The following is a 20,058-nucleotide window of genomic DNA, read 5'->3' as shown; positions in this document are numbered from 1 at the left end:
GAAAATGTTTAGGACTCTTACTAATTAACTGACCTCTTATCATTAAGAAATGGTGTTTATTATCCCTGATAATACCATGTCTGAAATCTACTGCGACACTAATATATCACCGAAGCCTTCTCTTGAATAGTGTTTCAACTGCACATCTCCTTCCATTTTTTATCCCATTTTCTCTTTCTACTCAAAAGTGTGCTTCTTGGAAACAAGTTACAGTTGGGTGTTGCTTTTTAATCCAATCTGAATCTGACAATCTGCCTTCTAATTGGGGTGTTTAGAGCATTTATTATGCTATAATTACTGATATGGTTAGGTTTATCATCTTGCTATTTGCTTGTTATAAGAAGATAAATGGTTCAACTTTTTTTACAAAGTGCAAAAGATTTCAGTACACTTCATCAAAGAAAATTTGGAGGGCAAAACTAAGTTTATAGTTGTGAGCATGCAAAACACATTTTATTCTTGTTTATTTTTACTTATTTATTATTATATTGTCATTTATTAATTATTATATTATTTTCCACACGAGCAACTATAAACCTACTCTTGCCCCACCCTGTATATTATGTAATGAGGTGGAAGTACTCAACAATATTTTATTTTGCTTATCAATGAGAACTCTAGATAGTTTTTACTGTAGGGAATGAGTTTTCATTTAGACAGTATTTTTGTAAGCTGTGACATAGGCCAAAAAAGGTGCAACACATTCAAAATTAACTGAGTACAAGTTATACAGCAAGAAAACAGTTACAACAAGTTACAACAGCAAGAAAAGCTGTTGTTATATTAATAAAAGATGTTATAAATGTAATGGTTAGAAGTACACAAACAGCCCCTAATGGTAATTGAGTGTTGAAGGAAATAATGAAAAGTGAATAGTAGAAAATCTTTTTTAAAAGATTTTATTTATTTTAGAGACAGGGGAAGGAAGGGAGGGAGAAAGAAGGAGAGAAACATCAATGTGGTTGCTTACTGGGGACCTGGCCAGAAACCTAGGCATGTGCCCCAACTGGGAATCAAACTGGTGACTCTTTGGTTCCCAAGCCCACACTCAATTCACTGAGCCAGGGCAGATATTAGCAAACCTTGACCACGGAGAATATGCACTCTCAGATATTGTGAGGAAAAATGGCAGAATTTGCAAAATTACTCTTCCCAGTGAGGTTTACTGGCTGTGAAGAAAAAAAGTGCAACAAATGTTTCTGAAAAGAGGAGTAATATAAAAACATTTCTTCATGATGCTATTAATAACAATATGGTCTTTCTTGGTTTCCAGAGGCCTACTTAAGGGTATAGCTGAAATATATTTAGCATCTTAAACAACCTGAACCTACTACATTAAGGCCAAAATACTCCAATTTTTTAACCTCAGGAAAATATGCTTTGTTATTTTATTGCTGTCCAATTACACTTGTCTAAATTTTTCCCATTCCTCTCCCTGGACCACCCACCCTGTTCCCACAGTCAGTCCCCACACTGTTGTCCATGTCCATTGATATACTTGTTATTTACCTAGGCCCTTACCCTTCTTTCCCCAATTATTCCCCTCCTCTCTCCCTTCTGGTCACTGTCAGTTGGTTCCTCATATCCATGTCCCTAGTTCTGTTTTGCTCGTTTGTTTGTTTTGTTCATTAGGTTCCACTTATAGGTGAGATCATATGGTATTTGTCTTTCGCCACCTGGCTTATTTTACTTAGCAAAATACTCTCCAGTTCCATCTTTGCTGTTGTGAAGGGTAGGAGTTCCTTCTTTCCTTCTGCTATGTAGTATTCCATCGTGTAAATGTACCAAAGTTTTTTGACCCACTAATTTACTGATGGGCACTTAGGCTGTTTCCAAACTAGGGTATTATAAATAACATTGCTATGAACATTGGGGTGTATAGGTTCTTTAATTGATGTATCAGGATTCTTAGGGTATAATCCCAGTGGTAGAATTACCAGGTCAAAGGGCAGTTCTACTTTTAGTTTTTTGAGGAAATTCCATACTGGTTTTCACAGTGTCTGAACCAGTCTATGTTTCCACCAATAGTGCACTAGGGTTCCCTTTTTTCCATATCCTCACCAGCACTTGCTATTGATTGATCTGTTAATGCTGGCCATTCTGACTGGTGTGAAGTAGTATCTCATTGTGGTTTTACTTTGCATCTCTCTGATAGCTAGTAATGTTGAGCATTTTTTCATGACTGTAAAAATGCCCTCTTTTCATGCCCTCTGTATACCTTCCTTGGAGAAGTGATGATCAGGTCTTTGCACATTTTTAAATTGGGTTATTTGTCTTCCTGGAATGGAATCATGTGAGTTCTTCATGTAACTTGGAGATCAAACCCTTGTTCGAGGTCTCATTTACAAGTATGTTTTTCTATATGGTTGGTTCCCTTTTAGGTTTGCTGATGTTTTCTTTAGCCATGCAGAAGCATTTTAATTTGATGTAGTTCTACTTGTTGATTTTTCCTGTGTATATTACTCTAGAAGATATATAGCAAAAATATTGCTGTGTGGGATAATTAGAATTTTACTGCCTATATTTCCTCTAGAACTTTTATAGTGTCACAACTTATAGTTAAGTCTTTTATCCATCTTGAGTTTTTCTGTACAGTGTAAGTTGGTAGTCTACTTCATTTCTTTGCTTGTACCTTTCAGATCTCTAAACATCATTTATTAATGAGGCTATTTTTATTCCATTTTATGCTCCCACCCCCTTTGTCAAATATTACTTGACTATAGAAACATGAGTTTATTTCTGGGCTCTGTATTCTATTCATTGATCTATGTGTGTGTCTTATGCCAGTGCCAGACTGTTTTGATTACTGTGGCTTTATAATATAATTTGATTCCAGGTATTGTGATCCTTCCTATTTTGTCCTTTTCTCAAAATTGCTGTGGCTATTCAGGGTCATTTTGGGTTCCATATTAATTTTTTTGAAACACTGGTTCTAAATCTGTGAAATATGTCATTGGCATTTTAATATAGAATCTGTTGAATCTATAGATTGCTTTGGGTAGTATAAACATTTTAATGATGTTAGTTCTTCCAATCCATGAACATGGTATATGCTTCCATTTATTTGTATCTACCTTAATTTCTTTCTTCAGTGTACAGTTTTCCAAGCATGGGTTTTTTACTTCTTTGGTTAAGTTTATTCTCAGATACTTTAATTTTCTTGTTGTTACAGTAAATGGGATTTTCCCCCTAGTTTCTGATACTTCATTGTCAGTGCACAAAAATGCCTTAGACTTCTAAATATTGACTTTGTATTCTGCTGTTTTGCCAAATTAATTTATTAGGTTGAGTAATTTTTTTGGTAGAGCCAGTAGAGTTTTCTATGTATATACCATCATGTCATCTGCAAACAATGACAGTTTTACTTCCTCCTTTCCAATTTGTATGCCTTTTACTTCTTTTTCTTGTCTGATTGTTGTGGCTAGAACTTCTAATACTATGTTTAATAGAAATGGTGAATGAAGACACCCTTGTCTTATTCCTGATCTTAGGGGGAAAGCTTTTAGTTTTTGCCTGTTGAGTATGTTGGCTGTAGGTCTCTCGTATATAGCCTTTATTATGTTGAGGTATGCTCACTCTACTCCCACTTTGCTGAGTGCTTGTATCATAAATGGGTGCAGTACTCTGCCAAATACTTTTTCAGCATCTATTGAGATGATCATGTGATTTCTGTCTCTTGTTATGTGATGTATTACGTTTATTATTTGTAAATATTGTACCATCTTTGCATCCCAGGGATGAATGCCACTTGATCATGGTATATCATCTTTTGAATGTACTGCTGGATCCAATTTGGCAACATTTGTTGAGGATTTAGCATTTAAGTTCATTAGTGATACTAGCCTGTAATTTTCTAACAGGTATCTCTACCTGTTTTAGGAATTAGGATAATACTGGCCTCATGGAAAGAGTTTGGGAGTCTACCCCCTTTTTGAAATTTTTTAATAGTTTGAGAAGGAGAGGTTAGCTTTTCCCTAAATGTTTGGTAAATTTGCCTGTCAAGCCATCTGGTCGAGGGCTTTTGTATACCAGGAGTTTTTTGATTACTGCTTCAGTTCTACTAGTTCTTATCAGTCTATTCAGGCTTTCTGCTTCTTCTAGATTCAGTTTTGGAAGATTATATTTCTCTAGAAATTTGTCCATTTCACCCAGGTTGTCAAATTTCTTGGCATATAGTTGTTCATAGTAAATTCTTATTGTCCTCTGTATTTCTGTGGTATTGGTTGTAATTTCTCTTTCATTTCTGATTTTACTTATTTGTGTTCTCTTTTTTCTTGATGAGCCTAGCAAAAGGTTTATTGATTTTATCTTTTCAAAAACCAACTCCTGGATGTATTGATCCTTTAAATTGTTCTTTTAGTTTCTATGTCATTTAATTCTGCTCTGATCTTGATTATTTCCTTCCTTCTACTCGCACTGGGCTTTGTCTGTTGTTGTTCCTCTAGTTCTTGTAGAAGTAGAGTTAGGTTGCTTTTTTGAGATTTTTTCTATCTTTTTAAGGTAGGCCTGTTTTGCTATGAACTTCCCTGTCAGGACTACCTTCACACTGTGTCACGTGGGTTTTGGGCTGCTGTGTGTTCATTTTCATTTGTTTCCAGAATTTTTTTTATTTTTTCTTTGATCTCATTGTCGGTTTATTCATTGTTTAATAGTATGTTATCCAGTCTCCATAAATTTGAATGTTTTTGAGGTTTTTCCTTGAGGTTGGTTTCTAGTTTTAAGCCATTGTGATCTGAAAAAAAATGCTTGATATTATTTCAATTTTCTTGGATTTGTAGAGGTTAGTTTTGTTTCTAACCATGTGGTCTACCTATGAAAATGTTCCATGTGCATTTGAAAGAAATGTACATTTTGCTTCTTTGGGGTGAAAGGTTCTGCATATATCAATTACATCCATTGGATGTACTGGGTTGTTCAATGCCACAATACACTTAATTTTTTGCTTGGAAGATCTATCCATTGTTCACAGTAGGGTATTTAAATCACCTGCTGTAAGTGTTTTGCTGTGTATATCTTTCTAGAAGTCCTCCAAGATTTTCTTTATATATTCAGGAGCTCTTTTGTTGGGTGCATATATGTTTACAAGGGCTGTATCTTCTTGATGGAGTCTTCCCTTAAGTATCATAAAATGTCCTTCTCTGTCTCTTTTTATAGCCTTTGTTTTGAAATGTATTTTGTCAGACGTAAGTATTTCTACACTGGCTTTTTTTTTTAAATATCCATTTGCTTGGAATATTCTTTTTTATTACTTCACTTTCAGTCTGTGTAGGTCTTGTGTTCAGAGGTGGCTCACTTGTAGACAGCATATATACAGGTCATGTTTTCTCATCCATCCAGCTACCATATGTCTTTTAATTGGAGCACTGAATCCATTTACATTTAAGGGTATTACTGATAGGTACATACTCACTGCCATTTTTCCCTCTGTACCTGGGTTTCTAACACTCATTTTCTTTCTGTGTTTAAAGTATTTTTTATTATTGATTATGCTATTAGAGTTTTCATAATTTTCCCTGCTTTATCCCTCCTCCCCACCAACCCTTCAGCATTCCCCTGCCTTAGTTCATGTCCATGGGTTGTACATAACTTTTTAAAATCCTGTTTCCCATACCATTTTTATCTCTCCCTGTCTATTTTATGCCAACTAATTATGCTTCTTCATCCCTGTACCTTTCTCCCCCATTTCTTCCTCCTCTCTCCCCACTGAACTCCCTCTGTGTGATGTTCATTTCTCTGCTTCTTTCCTGTTCTGGCTGTTTGCTTAGTTTTTGTTTTCATTGTTTTTCTTTTCTTTTAGGTTCATTTGTTGATATTTGTGAGTTTGTTGTCATTTTATTGTTCATATTTTTTATCTTCTTTTTCTTAGATAAGTCTCTAACATTTCATATAATAAGGGCTTGGTGATGATGAACTCCTTTAACCTGACCTCATCTGGCAAGCGCTTTATCTGTCCTTCCATTCTAAATGAAAGCTTTGCTAGATAGAGTAATCTTGGATGCAGTTCCTTGCCTTTCATGACTTCAAATACTTCTTTCCAGCCCCTTCTTGACTATAAAGTTTCTTTGAAAAAATCAGCTGATAGCTTTATGGGAACTCTTTTGGAGGTAATTGTCTCCTTATCTCTTGCTGCTTTTAGAATTTTCTCTGTCTTTAATCTTGGGCAACTTAATGATGATGTGCCTTGGTGTGTTCCTCTTTGGGTTCAACCTGTTTGGGATTCTCTGGGCTTCCTGAACTTCCTTCGGGAAGTCTGGAAGTTTTCCCTCATTATTTGTTCAAATAAGTTTTCAATTTCTTGCTGTTGTTCTTCTCTTTCTGGCACCCCTATAATTCGGAAATTGGAATGTTTCAGGTTGTCCCAGAGAGTCCTCCGCCTCTATCTATCTATTTATTTATTTACTTATTTATTTGTTTGATTCTTGTTTCTTTGTTCTGATCCAGTTGGATGTTTATTTCTTCCTTTTGTTACAAATCATTGCTTTGAATCCTGGTTTTCTTCTTGTCACTGTTGGTTCCCTGAGTATTTTGCTTTATTTCATTTTGGATATCTTTCACCTGTTCTTTCATTTTTCCACCAAGCTCAATCAGTTCTTTGAGCATTTTGATTACCAGGGCTTTAAATTCTCCATCAGATAGGCTGGCAATCTCCTCCTCTCTTAGTTGTCTTTCGGAGGTTTTGCTGTGTTCTTTCATTTGGGCCATATTTGTTTGTCTTGGCACAGCTGATAGGTTGTAAGTGGACGGGGCCTTAGGTATTCACCCAGGCAGGGCCACCCTCTTTGCTGCACTGCCTATGTGGGAGGGGCCAGCGAGGAAACAATGCAGCTTGCCTGCTTATCTTTAGCACACTTTCCAACAGACTCTGGTGCCAGACTGGAAGTATCTCTCACCACAACAACCACAGCCTTAGTCCACAGTCAGCTCTGAGTCTCAGTTTTCCCCTAAGTCAGTCCCTCCCGTGCAGCTCTGCCAGTTTGGCAGTCAGCCCCGCCCCTCAGCCGCTTCACAGTGGTTTTTCTGAGTCAGCCAGCGCAGTCCACCTTACCAGTCTGGTTGCTCTGGTTGATTTTTTCTTTAATTCCTTGGTTGTCAGAGTTCCATGCAGTTTGATTTTCTGGCGATTTTGGTTTATTGATTTTAGATTGGTTGTTATTCTCCTTTTGGTTGTGTGAGGGAGTGAAGGGTTTCTACCTATGCCTCCATCTGGGCCCCAATTCTCTTAACACTCCCATTTTATTAAAGCGGTCCCTTAGCATGTCTGGCAATGCTGGTTTGGTGGAGATATATTCTTTTAGTCTTCTTTTGTCTTTCAAACCTCGTTTTGCTTTTCAGTTCAAATGAGAGCCTTGCTGGGTAGAGTAATCTTGGTTGCAGTCCTCTGCTTATCCTTACTTTGAATATTTCTTGCCATTCCCTTCTGGCTTGTAGACTTTCTGTTGAAAAGTCAGATGCTAGCCTATTGGAGCTCCCTTGTATGTTACTATTTGCTTTTCCCTTGCTGCCTTTAAGATTCTCTCTTCAAATTTTGCTACTTTAATTATGATGTATCTTGGAATGGGCCTCTGAGTTCATTTTGATTGGGACCCTCTGTGCTTCCCTGACCTGCATGACTTTTTCTCTCATCAAATTAGGGAAGTTTTCTGTCATTACTTTTTCAAACAGGTTTTCTTTTTTACTCCTTGTTCCTTTTTTCCTTCTGGTATCTCTATGATATGGTTATTATGTTTCATATTGTCCTGTAGCTTCCTAAACCTTTTTTGTTCTTTTTAAGTCTTTTTTTGTTTTGTTGTTCTGTCTTGGAATTTCTTTCTACCATGTCTTCCAGGCCACTGATTTGATACTCTGCTTCATCTAGTCTTCTTTTAATTTCTTCTACTGTGTTCTTCATTTTAGATAGTGTGCTTTCCATTTCCTCCTGGTTCTTACTGAGAGTTTCTACGTACTTTTTCATTCTGGTGTAGTTTGCAGTAAGTTCCTTGTAGCTTCCCTGGAATTCTTTGTGGTTCTCACTGAGCATCTTGAGCATGGTCATAACCATTATTTTGAACTCTATGTCTGATAGTTTGCTTGCCTCAATTTTGTTTAGCCTACTTTCTGGGGATTCCTCCTTTCTTTTCAACTGGGGGTTGTTTCTTTGCCTCCCCATTTTAGGTGATTCCTCTTGTTTGTTTCTCCATATTACATTGATCTGCTTTGATTCCCTGTATTCATGGTGTGACCTTCTGTAGTAGAAGACCTGTGGGATTCAGTGGTGCAGTCTCCTTGATCTCCTGAGCTTTATGCTCTTAGACTGCCCTTAATGCCATTTATGTGGGCTCTCTGATTGTAATTGGGTTTTGGTTGTTGTTGGGTTATTCTTTAGTGTCTTTCCCTCCAGCTGGCTGAGAGTCACTCTGCTAACCATGTCTTGTATTCTGTTGTACAAGTGCTGCCAGAACAAAACCAAAGAACCCAGGAAACAAACCTATGCCCACTAAAATAGCCCCCACCCACAACCACACTATAAAGAGCAAATAAGCCAATATTATTAAAGGTGTAAAGAGATTAAGACCATTATAAGAAAGGAAAAATGAATATGAGATGACTGTAAGAAAAGTGATTTTGTGAGGGAAAGGGAGGAGCAGTGATAAGAATAACGACTAGATATAAGGTGAAGAGAGAAAGAAAATAAAATTTACATTGTAAATAAATAAGGTAGGAGGGAAGGCAGAATGAAGTAAGAAAAGGAAAGCATGTAGTATTAGGACTGAAAATTTAAAAAATATTTTTAGCCCTGACTGGCGTAGCTCAGTGGATTGAGTGCTGGTCTGTGAACCAAACAAAAATATTTTTATGTATCTAGTAAGAGAAAAGGAAAAAAAACTATATATATATATATATATATATATATATATATATATATAAAACTATATCAACAATAAATGAGCAAAGATTTATATAGGTGGCATGGAAATAAGAGAAAATAAAGAAAGAAAAGTTTAAGTCACGTCTAAAGGAAAGAGAAGTTATTTTAAGAGAACAGAGGGAGAAGCAATACTGAGTGAAGAATGAAAATCAGGCTGAAACAGTAAAAAATAATTTTTATTTAAAAAAAGGGGGGCAAACAGAAGACAAAATGGAGAAGGGAACAGAAAAATTACAAATTTGAAATATAACAGTGACTATATAGAAATAAGATAGTGACTATCTAGAAATAAGATAGAAGAGATGCAACAACCATGTTATCCACAACCAAGGAGCAAATATTGATATTGGTAGAGAATATATTTTAAATATATTTGGGAAAAAGAATGTGAGATGACTAATGACAATTACAAATGGTTCTGAGAGGCTGGATCGGGAAAATATAGTAAAAATGAAGAATAGAAACAAGTCATGGAGAGAAAATAGAGTTTAAAACAAAACTAAGAGGAGGAAGGAAGAAGGTAAAATGGAAGAGGAGGAAGAGTAAAATATGGGGTTTGCAATAAACTATAATATGAAACCTGGTGACATATTAGGCCCAAACTTGAAGGCTATGAAATGAATGTTAAGAAGGTATGCAGGAGAGAAGAAAGCACCGTGTTGCACCTGAGTCTATTCTCTCTATTCTGCTGGATTTAGTAGATCAAGCCTGGAGGAACTGTGTAGCTCACAGTGTCTGGCAGAGCTTTTTCTTCTTTCCCCTGCAGAATATATGCAGCAGGATATTCCTGAGCCTGGACTCACTGCTCTGCAGAGCCTGTATTCCTGCAGGTGGGGGTTGGGCTTGCTTGTTTGTGAGGGGATTTGGCTGGCTGAAGCAAATCTCAGGCATTCAGCTCATAGGTTCCAGTCCTGATCCTGCTGCTCTCTCATAAGAGGTTCCACCAGAATTCTCCACTCTGGACAGTTCCCTGTTCGCAGGCCATCCTTGAGCCCCCTGCTCAAGTTCTACAATTCCTTCACTGTACTCTACCCCTCTGAGTTTTTCCTTAGGAAAGCCACTGTGCCAGCACAAAGGCCTGGAAGCCCCAGGTCACTGCTGAGCCTGGGTCATGCCTCAGCTCCCCTTTTAAAGGAGTTTCTGTGTGGTATCAATGCTGTAGCACCAGTCCCTGTGGGGCCTGTTCTCCATACCATCTCCCTCCCCCAAAATCACAGTCTCTCAGTCAGGCCTGGCCACTGCCTTTCAGAGCCTCAGCCAGTTTTAGATAAAGCCTCCCTCTGGATCTTTCCTGGATGGCATTTGGAAACCCTGCAGCTATATAACAGGGTGGTGGCAGAGACCCTGCTCCCTTCAGAGCTCTTCAGCCTCAGGCACACCTGATCCCCCAGTACAGTTTCTGGGGCCCAAACCTCCCATGCCTTCTCTTTCTTCTCTGCTAGCTTACACCTACTAGTCAGCCACTGCCCCAACTCTGTGCAGCCAGAAGTAATAGGCTGGGGAGCTGGCTCACTTACAAAGCCCAAGCTGCCAGCTCTCAGGCGCCCTGGAGGCAGGCTGGTTCTTGCCCACTGCTTCACACTCCCCACATTCTCAGCAGCATAAGAACTAACTCAGGTGCTCTAATTCTGTGCTTTGTGTTTTAACTGCTCGTCCTGTCTGCATTTGGGAGCAAGTGGACAGAGATGTAAGCTATTCTGCCGCCATCTTATATATCCTCAAGTACCCCAATTTTTGATGCTGATGATAAGTCACCAGATTTTTCAAAGTCACCAAACTAAGCTGCAGCAAATGGCTCAACTGCTAGAGTATAATTCCTTCCCAGAATCTGATGGTTTTCTTTACTCATCAGAGAAGACTGATTTTATTATTATGGATATATACAGAAAACACTCACATGTTACAACAAAGCAAGAACAGATACTTTCCAGAGACTGAAATAATCTAAGAATGACCAGTGATACTATACTCCTATCTTCCAAACATTCAGGCTGGCTGAAACCTTTATCCTTATAGTTATTTAATACTATAAGTGTGTCAATTTGGCAACTGAAAGAGCACTAGGAATAGTCTTCAGGGAGAAGTCTATTTCTCAGTCTTGAGAAATATGGTATATTCCATAACATTTGACAGTCAGTAAATAAGTTACCAGTTGCAAATCTTGAAAATCTATAATTAAAGCATGAAGTTTCTTAACTTAGTAAAACTATCGGGTTGAAAAAAATCAAAGTGCTGGGTCTAACCTATATCTCAAGCTGGTTGCTTACTTTGTAAGAGGCTGCAAAAATACTATACTTTTCAATGATAATACAAACATCACTGATTTTTAAAATACTGCTTTATTGTTTAAAATTGTTGGTTTGAATGGGTGTCGAAAGTTTGAGAAACACTGTCCTAGGGATCTCACTTACTCTCGTGATTTTAAAAGCCATCTATATAAGCTGAGACCTAAATTGCAATTTCTACCCTAGCCTTCTTCTCTGAGCTCCAGACTCACTTATCCAATTACCTCTTTGACTTTATTACTTGAATGCCTCAAAGGCACATTAAACCTGTAACAGCCTCCAACCTCTGCATCTTAATCATCTCTCCCCCTTTTCTAATCCTCCCATCTCAGTGAAAACATTTCCTTCCTGGCTGCCTTTGCCAGAAACCTAACATTCACCATTCAAAGTGCAGCTTGAATTGATCCATTTTGTCACCTTCATCTCCACTTTGGACTACACCACAGCTTCTTACGTGGTCTTCCAACAGCCTTTCTGATGCACCTGTGTAAAGTGTTCAATTACTGCTGGAACAAATTAGCACAAATGTAAGCAACACAAATTTATTGCCTTATATTCCTGTAGAAGTCTGATAGGGGACTTACTGGGCTAACATCAAGGGGGACTTGATTCCCTTATGGAGGGCTGTAGGGGGAATATACTTCCTCAGATTTTTCCAGTTTCTAAGAGCTACCCACATTTCTTGCCGTGTGGCCCCTTTACTTCATCTCCAAACCAGCAACCTTTTGTCTCTTTGACCATCCTCCCATAGTCGCATCTGACTCACTTCTTAAACCTCCATCTTCCATTTTTTAAAAGATTTTATTTATTTATCTTTAGAGGGGAAGGGAAGAAGAGAAATATCAATGCATGGTTGCCTTTCATGGGTCCCCCACTGGGAACTGACCTGCAACCCAGGCATGTACCCTGACTAGGAATTGAACCGCGATCCTTTGGTTCACAGGCCCACACTCAATCCACTGAGCTACACCAGGTAGGGCATCTTCCACTTTTTAAGAACCCTTATGATTACATTGGGCCCGCCTGGATAATCCAAAATAACCACTCTATCATAAGGTCAGCTAGTTAGCAATCTTAATTCTCCTCTGCTATGTAACCTAACATATTGCCAGTTTCCAGGGCTTAGGACAGGGATAAGGAGGCTATTATTCTGCCCATCACACTCTCTGTCTAATACATAACTCATTTTCCACACAGAGCCAGAATGATCTTTTTTAAAACACCAATATGCTCATGTCACTTCCTACTAAAAATCCTTCAATGGCTTCCAACTCCTCTAAGAATAAAATTCAAAATCCTAAACATATGCCACAAAGCCAGGCATGATCTAGTTCCTCCCAACCTCCTGATGCCACCTTTTGGTTCACTGTGCCCTGGGCATACATAGTTTCTCTCTGTTCCTCAAACACCAAGATGCTTTCTACCTCAGGGTCTTTGCTCATACTACTTCTGCTGTCAGAATACCCCTCGCCCTGGCTAGTATGGCTCAGTCGATTCAGTGCCAGCCTGAGAATTCCAAGTCTAAGGCACATGCCTGAGTTACTGGCCAGGTCCCAGCAGGGGGCATGGAAAAGGCAAGCATAATTGATGTTTCTCTCCCTTTCTTTCTCCCTCCCTGCCCTTCTCTAAAATTTAACAAATAAAATCTTTCTTAAAAAGTCCCCTTCACCCCTTCACCTCCCATCCAACCTTTACCTGGCCTAACTCTTATTTATCCTCCAGATCTCTGTAAAAGTGGCTTTGCCTGATCTCCCAGCCTGGTACTATCCTAGCTCCTTCCATTATACATTGTCATGGTATACTTTTTCTTTTAGAACTTTCACTACAATTGAAGTTAAATGTTATCTGTGTGATTATTGGCTCAATGTCTGCTTCCCTGCACCAGACAGCAAATGCATGAGTGCTGGGGTCTAATCTGTTATGTTCACCACTGTAAACCCTGGGACTTAGAATTGACTGGCATATAGCAGGTGCTCAGTAAATCAACGAGTGCCATCAGACATAATTTCAAAAGCAGGCCTAACTCTGACAGGATGAGTTGCATAAGCCAAACACCTCAACATTCCACTTGACCATTTTACGCCAGGTGGGTCACACTGAACATACTGTCTCACTTCATTCCTTCAAACCTCTATTACAAACATGGGCCTCCAGCCTTGTTCTAAACTGTGTTCCTCCCTGATAACCAAAAACTGTTAGACTTATTTCTTTGGCCTTGTGCTATACCTGCCATGCCAATCCTAGGAAGACTACCTTATTTCTCTATCCCTGCTCAGGTGCTGTTCTAAAACATGGAAGTTCATGTCACAAAAAGGTCATGATTTTCTGCAGCTCAGGAATCCTTCCTTTTTTTTGCTGACTCTCTCTGACATACCTCACAGGTCCTTTTTGACTCACACTAAGTCCTATATCCTACTTTATACTGGAAAGAGTATATGTTCTGGAACCAGAAAATTCTAGATTTAAAACCTGGTTCTATCCTTATCCAGAAAGTTCACTGAACTTTGAGTCTTCTATTGTCACTAAAAAAAATGAGGCTAATAATGTATTAATTCCTCACCAAATGACCTCACCAAAGTATTAGATAACCTAAGTGTGGGCATACTTTGTTTAGCACTGCCCCCAGGCACCAAACCCTGGCATGTCACACTGCACTCCAAGCTTGGCTAAACTAACTCCATTGTTAGAACAATTATAAAGAATGACAAGAAGATAAATATATTAGCATAGCAGCCCCTGATTGTATATTGATCTTAAGAATGCATTTTCATAGACACTATATCCTCAATAGAACTTTCATTTCCAGACATATCCTACCCTAATCCTCCCTCCAGCCTGAGAGTATGTCTATAAAATACACTGCCTGACTAAGAGAGGTTACATAGATGTTAGTTACCACTGTCCACAACTGCTCATCCTCATTCTCTGAGGATGCCCATACTGAGACTTTGCTCATCATATATACATCCTCTCCACTTCATTTGACTTTGTCCAAACCATACTTGCCATTCTTTCACTTATGTGGGCTTTGGTCATTTTGACCTTCCCATAAGTCTACTTCTATAACTTAACTCCTACCTCAAATGTAACTTACTTCAATAAACCTTCCTAGTACCCCAAGTACCCTCTGGAATCACTTTGTACCCACAACATATATTACTAGACCCCTAAGGTTAGGCTCTGATTTGATCTATATTTATAAACCCCTCCCTAGTGTCTAGAATGGTGTTTTATATGTAGTAGCTACTTCACTAAATATTTATTGACTGAGTAAAATAATAAATCAATGACTGAGTCTGGTTTAGACATATCCTAGGGACAACCTATAGAATTGTCTACCACCCAGCTCAAGAAAGGGGTCAGGACTACAGATGCACTTTGGGCATGTGTAATCACCAGAATGGTATCCAAAGTCATGAAACTCAACAAACAGAAGGTGCCGAGAGGAACGAACAGACAAAAGGTTAGAGTAGAACATTTCAGGGATTAAAAAAAAGCAGTGCAGCCAAGTCAAGGTTATGATTCAATGATAAATTATAGAAAGAAAAAAACCAAAGGTGTAGTTTCAGGAAAACCAAAAAAAGAGAGCGATGGCAAACACCCCTAAAAGCATTAATGCTACAGAAAGACAGAAGAGGTTGAAGACATAAAGGTTGCCACTGTATGTGGTCATTCAAAGGTTCCTGGTAGCCTCCTAGCAAGTTGAGGGTTGGGGACAGAAGTGGGGCTGCAGCTGAGGTATGAGTAAAGAATGATTAAAAAAATATGACTATTCTTTCAAGAACTTTGACCCAAGAAAGGAGAAAAAATCATAGTTTCAAGGGAGTTTGGAAGCAGGTATGAAGATAAAAATTAGAGAAAAATGTGGCTTAGCAGGTACAGCATGACATAAGCATACAACTGTCATTGCTGCTACCACTAAGCAACATAATGGGGTGAAGGAGGACATGGGGACTAATCAAATTCTGTTGCTTACTTACCTGAGTGGTCTTGGGAAAATCACTTCCCCTTCCCTTAGCTAACCTATCAGATTATTCTAACAGTATGAGTTAATAAGTGTAAAGGAATTTTAAAAGGGCTTACCACCTAGTGTAAAAGCCTTACTATTGTAATAGATGGTTTGTAATCTTGAACAGATGTTTGTAATTTTTCATTCTCTCTTTTTTTTTTTTTAATAATTTTATTTGGTTACTTTTCAAGTACATTTTCTCTCTCTTTTTTTAATCCTCACCTGAGGGCATATCAATTGATTCCAGAAAAGGAGAGACAAATAGACAGACACAGACAGACAGACAGACAGAAACATCAATGTGAGAGGAACACTGATGATCGAGTGCCTCCTGAACACCCCCTGACAGGAAACCAACCCCACAACCCAGTCACATGCCCTCACTGGGAATCCAATCCCTGACCTTTTGGTTCACGGGACAATGCGCCAACCAACTGAGCCATACCAGCCAGGGCTCATTTTCCATTTTTGCTCATCAGTGTGACAGAGAGAAGCTGAAACTCCCTCATATGTAATACTGATCTACTTATTCCAATCCCAGTAAACAGGGATAAGACAATCACGGACAGACAAAGACAGGCAGGTTGAAGCCAGGGTATACAGAGTCAAGGCAATGATGGCAACCCTTCCAACTCCTTTCTACAAATGTTGCAACTTTCCTAAACTGGAGGACATCAGTAAAGAGCTACCTCCCCCCAGGTGGATGAAGAACTGCCAAGAGCTCGTATAAGAAGTGAGCGTGCATGTTGCTTCTGTCAATCTGGTCTGCCTTGGCAGGGACATTATGCTTACCTCAAGGTGTCGGGTCAGGATAGGCTTCAATAGAATCATCAATGACCTCATGACTTACTTCAAAAATAAAATGAAATTGTGTACTTAAATAAAGTTTTTGTAGCTCCTGGGTTATCTTGTTCTGGGTCCTCCCCACCCCAAGCAAATGCTAGAAGTTCAGTGGTAATCTTTCACACTCAAACCATGTCAGGAGACTTTCTACCTGAAGGGGCGACTGCCTCTAAACATTACTAAGCCCAGGGTGAGTGTACACACGTCCAGTAGTTTTCATTGTAAACGTCTCTGCCATAGCATTTTCACCGAACTAATTAACCATAAGGAAATTTCACCATAAAAGATAAAAGAACAAAAACAAAAACGGAGACATTAAGAAGAACATAATGAAACATGAAAAGACAATAAAATTAAAAAGACTATTACAAAAAATGAAGATACATTGTCTTCCAAGTGTTTTGTTCAAGTACACATTTTTTTGGTGTTAATTTGTCTTCTCATTCAGCGTTGCATTTTCTTTTTTCACTAAAATTCCTTCCTTCATTAAAGAAAGGAAGAAATTTCATTATTGTTCCCAGAGCTTGGAGAATAAATAACATTCTCGAAGACTATTGTGAATTAGTAGCTGCCTCTGTTATGTTTGCCACAGCTGGGTAAACTTGGTTTTGATGGGGAGTTTTGATGGGATCTGTTATACTCACCAAAAAATATGCAAAAACTGATGTTATTATTTTCTAGTATAGTATGCAATCCAGCTAAGATTTATATAATATAAAAACGGGAGTACTGCAAGAACTTTGCCAATGGAGAAATGAAACCAAACTGACAACTAGCTTAAATACATTGTTGGTTGGTCCCTCATGAAGAAATGAAACCAAACTGTCAACTAATTATTTTAGCTTTTATAGTGAAAATGTCTTACTGCCAATGACCTGTGTGGCGAAAATGTTTGTTGTAACAAAATGCTTGTAACAAAAATGCTTGTAACAAAAACCCTTGAGGCAAAGATGTTTATAGTGAAACTACAAATAACCCAGTGTAACAGTTCCCCAAAGCACTTGTGAGTGGAATACACTACTACACAGAAGGTATATTTACAATAGGAGGTATCTTTGCAGATCACAGGTGGCATACTAAGGATGCTAACAAAATGGTATGGGAAGAAACTAGGCAGAAGTCTTCATTAAGGCAGTTTACAAATGACCTTCCTTCACCCAGAATTTATTCTCTCATTCAATGGAAAAAATGATAAACAGTGATTTAAATTGATGAGTAATGCAAAAGTCACCTGCATTTATCTTTTAAGATTATTGTGTTTTTTTAAAAAACCTTCCCAATTGTTTGGCTTAGGGTAACACTGAAATTAATTTTCATTCCATGAGTGCATCTGGAGAGACTATCCAAATGCCTCTTCTACTAAAAGAAACTAACAAACTATGAGAGAAATCCACATACGGAATGTTGTCTGTATTTTTAAAACAAAACTTTGTTGTCAGTATTCATATGGTTATATGAAAACAAACAGTATCAGTAGTACGTAAACCTAGTAGCCTTAAGGCACATTAGAGTAATATGTTAAGAGTTAAAAGAAATGGAATTCTATGCTCCCTACTTTTAATAAAAATCAATCTACTGAAATTAAGCAAAATTGTTAGGGTGATAACAGAGAAAACAGCATTTCTTACAAAGGAGAGAGAGGATATAACAAACCAAATATATGAGACATTCATTAATGCTTTTATAATCCTCACAAACATACAAATGACCCAATAGCAAATGCTGATGTATATGTAATGGAGGATGGAGAATAAACAGTGAGACCAAAGGCCTCTCTTCAGTACAATCACCTTTGTTAATCAACAAATATTTTCTGAGTGCCTATTAAGTATGCCAGGCTCTGTTCTCTAGACTGAGAATACCACAGTAAACAACACAGACAAAAATCCTTGCTCATATGGAGCTTAGGACATAGTGAAGGATTTAAAACATGTGACTTTGAATAAGACATGTACTTGGGTAACTAAAAGGTTTGCTACAGAGAAATCAAGACAAGGAAGACTGCCAACAAAAATTGAACACATACACACAGAGACAATACAAAATGAAGGTTGTTGATGACAGTGAAACTTATATATGCAGAGAGCACTTTTTCACATTTTAAAAATCATATTTGATTTTTGCTAAAATCAAACACCAGCAACTACTTTCCTCTGATGTAACCTGATACTAGAGGACTATATGTATAAACCAAAAAAAAAAAAAAAAAAATCTCAGATGATCACCGTTACATGATGAACTGGGAGGGAACCACACTGTGCAACCAACAAATACATATAGAGGTCTCTACTGGATAAATACTTTAAAAATTAACAAATTAACCGATAAACTCTGTAATTTATCTAGAAATATACTCCAGAAATGGAAGAAAGGTATTAATTAAACCAAAAAAGTTTTTGCAATTGTAGAAACAGGGTTATAGAGTAAATTTAGGCAGATATCTCTGCATATGGGGTAGTTTGACATATTTAGTCCAACAATTTGCTGAAATGTGACTCTGCCATTTATCCAGTCAGCATAGTGTACATTTGCCATGTCACTAAGCGATTTCAACTCTGACAAGAGCTTGAGGGATTATTCTTGGCAAACAAATTGCACTCTTTGAGGGCTGCACATTCAATAAATGGATAAAAGCGAATCAGACAAAAATAAATGCAGGCATAACGCATATGCCGGAATCAAACAAGGAGGGAGAGACAAAACTTGCAGTTGAAACATTCCAGGTCACCAATTCTGTCCACTGAAAAAGAAACATCTAAGAACTTCACTATCCAGAGGCTCAGAACATACACTCGGTTCCCCCAAGTTTTAAATGACTGTCCACCTAGAAGGGAAATAGTGACGGTTCCTTGAATGTAGACCCATTCAAGACCCGGGGGTCGATTCCCCTAACTTTAGATGGGTGGGACTGGCAAGTACACCTAAGGCAAAGGCAGAGTAACAGGTCCGAAGCTCCAATGGAAAGCAAAACACAAAGTTTACGAAGGTGAAGGGAGGGAGGCGGAGAAAACACAGCCAGTAAAATAAGTAACTATTAGGAAAGCAATACAACGTCGGAGAACCCATCGGGCCATCTACACCACTCAAAAGGGCAGGAGTGGAAAGCGGCAAGGGCCGGGATCTTCGAGACCCGGAACCCAACATCCAACCCGAAGCAGAGGCTGGGGAGCAGTTCCTGGGAACCCCCTCCCACCAACCCCGCCCATTGGGTCCGCCCCGTCCCGCCCGGCTGCTCACCGGATTTGCTTCCCACATAACGGTGGCGAAATAGAGCGGAGAGAGCCTGGTGGAAGGGGCTGGCCACAGGTCCGAGGTGTTGGTTTTTTCCTAGGGTTCCCGGGAACGAAGGAATGGAGAGGCAACCTTTACGCAGGCCTTCCTTCTCCCCACCCTGTCATAAGCCAGTGTCTTTGGACTACCAAACCTCCCGACTTCCGCCCAAAACGCTGGCCCCGCCCCGCCCCGCCCCCCGGAAGCTTGTCCCTCCCCAGCCGCTCTATTCCGGACTCTGCTGGCGGGTTGTAATGGGAGGAGTTTGTGAGTATCTGGAATGTAATAGAGTTTAAAGGACTTCTAGTCCAACCCCCGTTTTACCGTTAAATCCCCAATGCAATATCCCCATCAAATGCTCCTCAAGCCACGGTTGGTTGTATTTCTTTTCATAGTTACTGGTCACGGTATACTGATCGTAGGGCCTAGTAATTGATCCCAGTACAACCAGTGACATTGGGACAAGCTTCACGATCTTAACTCGCAGTTTCCGAATCTTCAGAATGGAGATAATAACATCTTCAGTATGTACCTAAGAGTGTAGTGGCATCGTTTGAAGTACCTAGCACAGTATTTGGCATAGAGCAAGAGCTCAAGTAGTGGCAGTTGTTTACCAGGCACTGCTAGGCTCTCCAGAGAACAAGATTGAGCAAATGCAGTCCATGCCCTCATGGAGCTTAGAGTCTAAAGAAAAAAGCAAAAGGTAATGCAGGTATATAAAAAGGTGCAGCATGGTGTATAGGGAA

The 20,058-nt window shown here is 38.9% G+C and overlaps 1 protein-coding gene across 2 annotated transcripts in view; it reads right to left on the bottom strand.

Moving 5' to 3' along the window:
• PARP11 (poly(ADP-ribose) polymerase family member 11) overlaps window positions 1–19,474 on the bottom strand; it is an 84,229-nt gene extending 64,755 nt beyond the window's left edge. For both annotated transcript variants that reach the window (XR_008391024.1, XM_053662278.1), the window contains exon 1: window positions 19,280–19,474. Coding sequence is in view for 1 of the 2 variants with exons in the window: in XM_053662278.1 (XP_053518253.1) it covers window positions 19,280–19,297 (18 nt within the window). In the remaining variant the exon portion in view is untranslated. The remainder of the gene's footprint in view (window positions 1–19,279) is intronic.
• Between the last annotated feature and the right edge of the window lie 584 nt (window positions 19,475–20,058).

This window comes from Artibeus jamaicensis, unplaced genomic scaffold (genome assembly GCF_021234435.1).
Source record: "Artibeus jamaicensis isolate MK-2021 breed Jamaican fruit bat unplaced genomic scaffold, CSHL_Jam_final contig_1028, whole genome shotgun sequence".
NCBI classification, from domain to species: Eukaryota; Metazoa; Chordata; class Mammalia; order Chiroptera; family Phyllostomidae; genus Artibeus; species Artibeus jamaicensis.
Note: the sequence above shows the minus strand (reverse complement) of the source record. Positions and strands in the feature narration are given on the sequence as shown.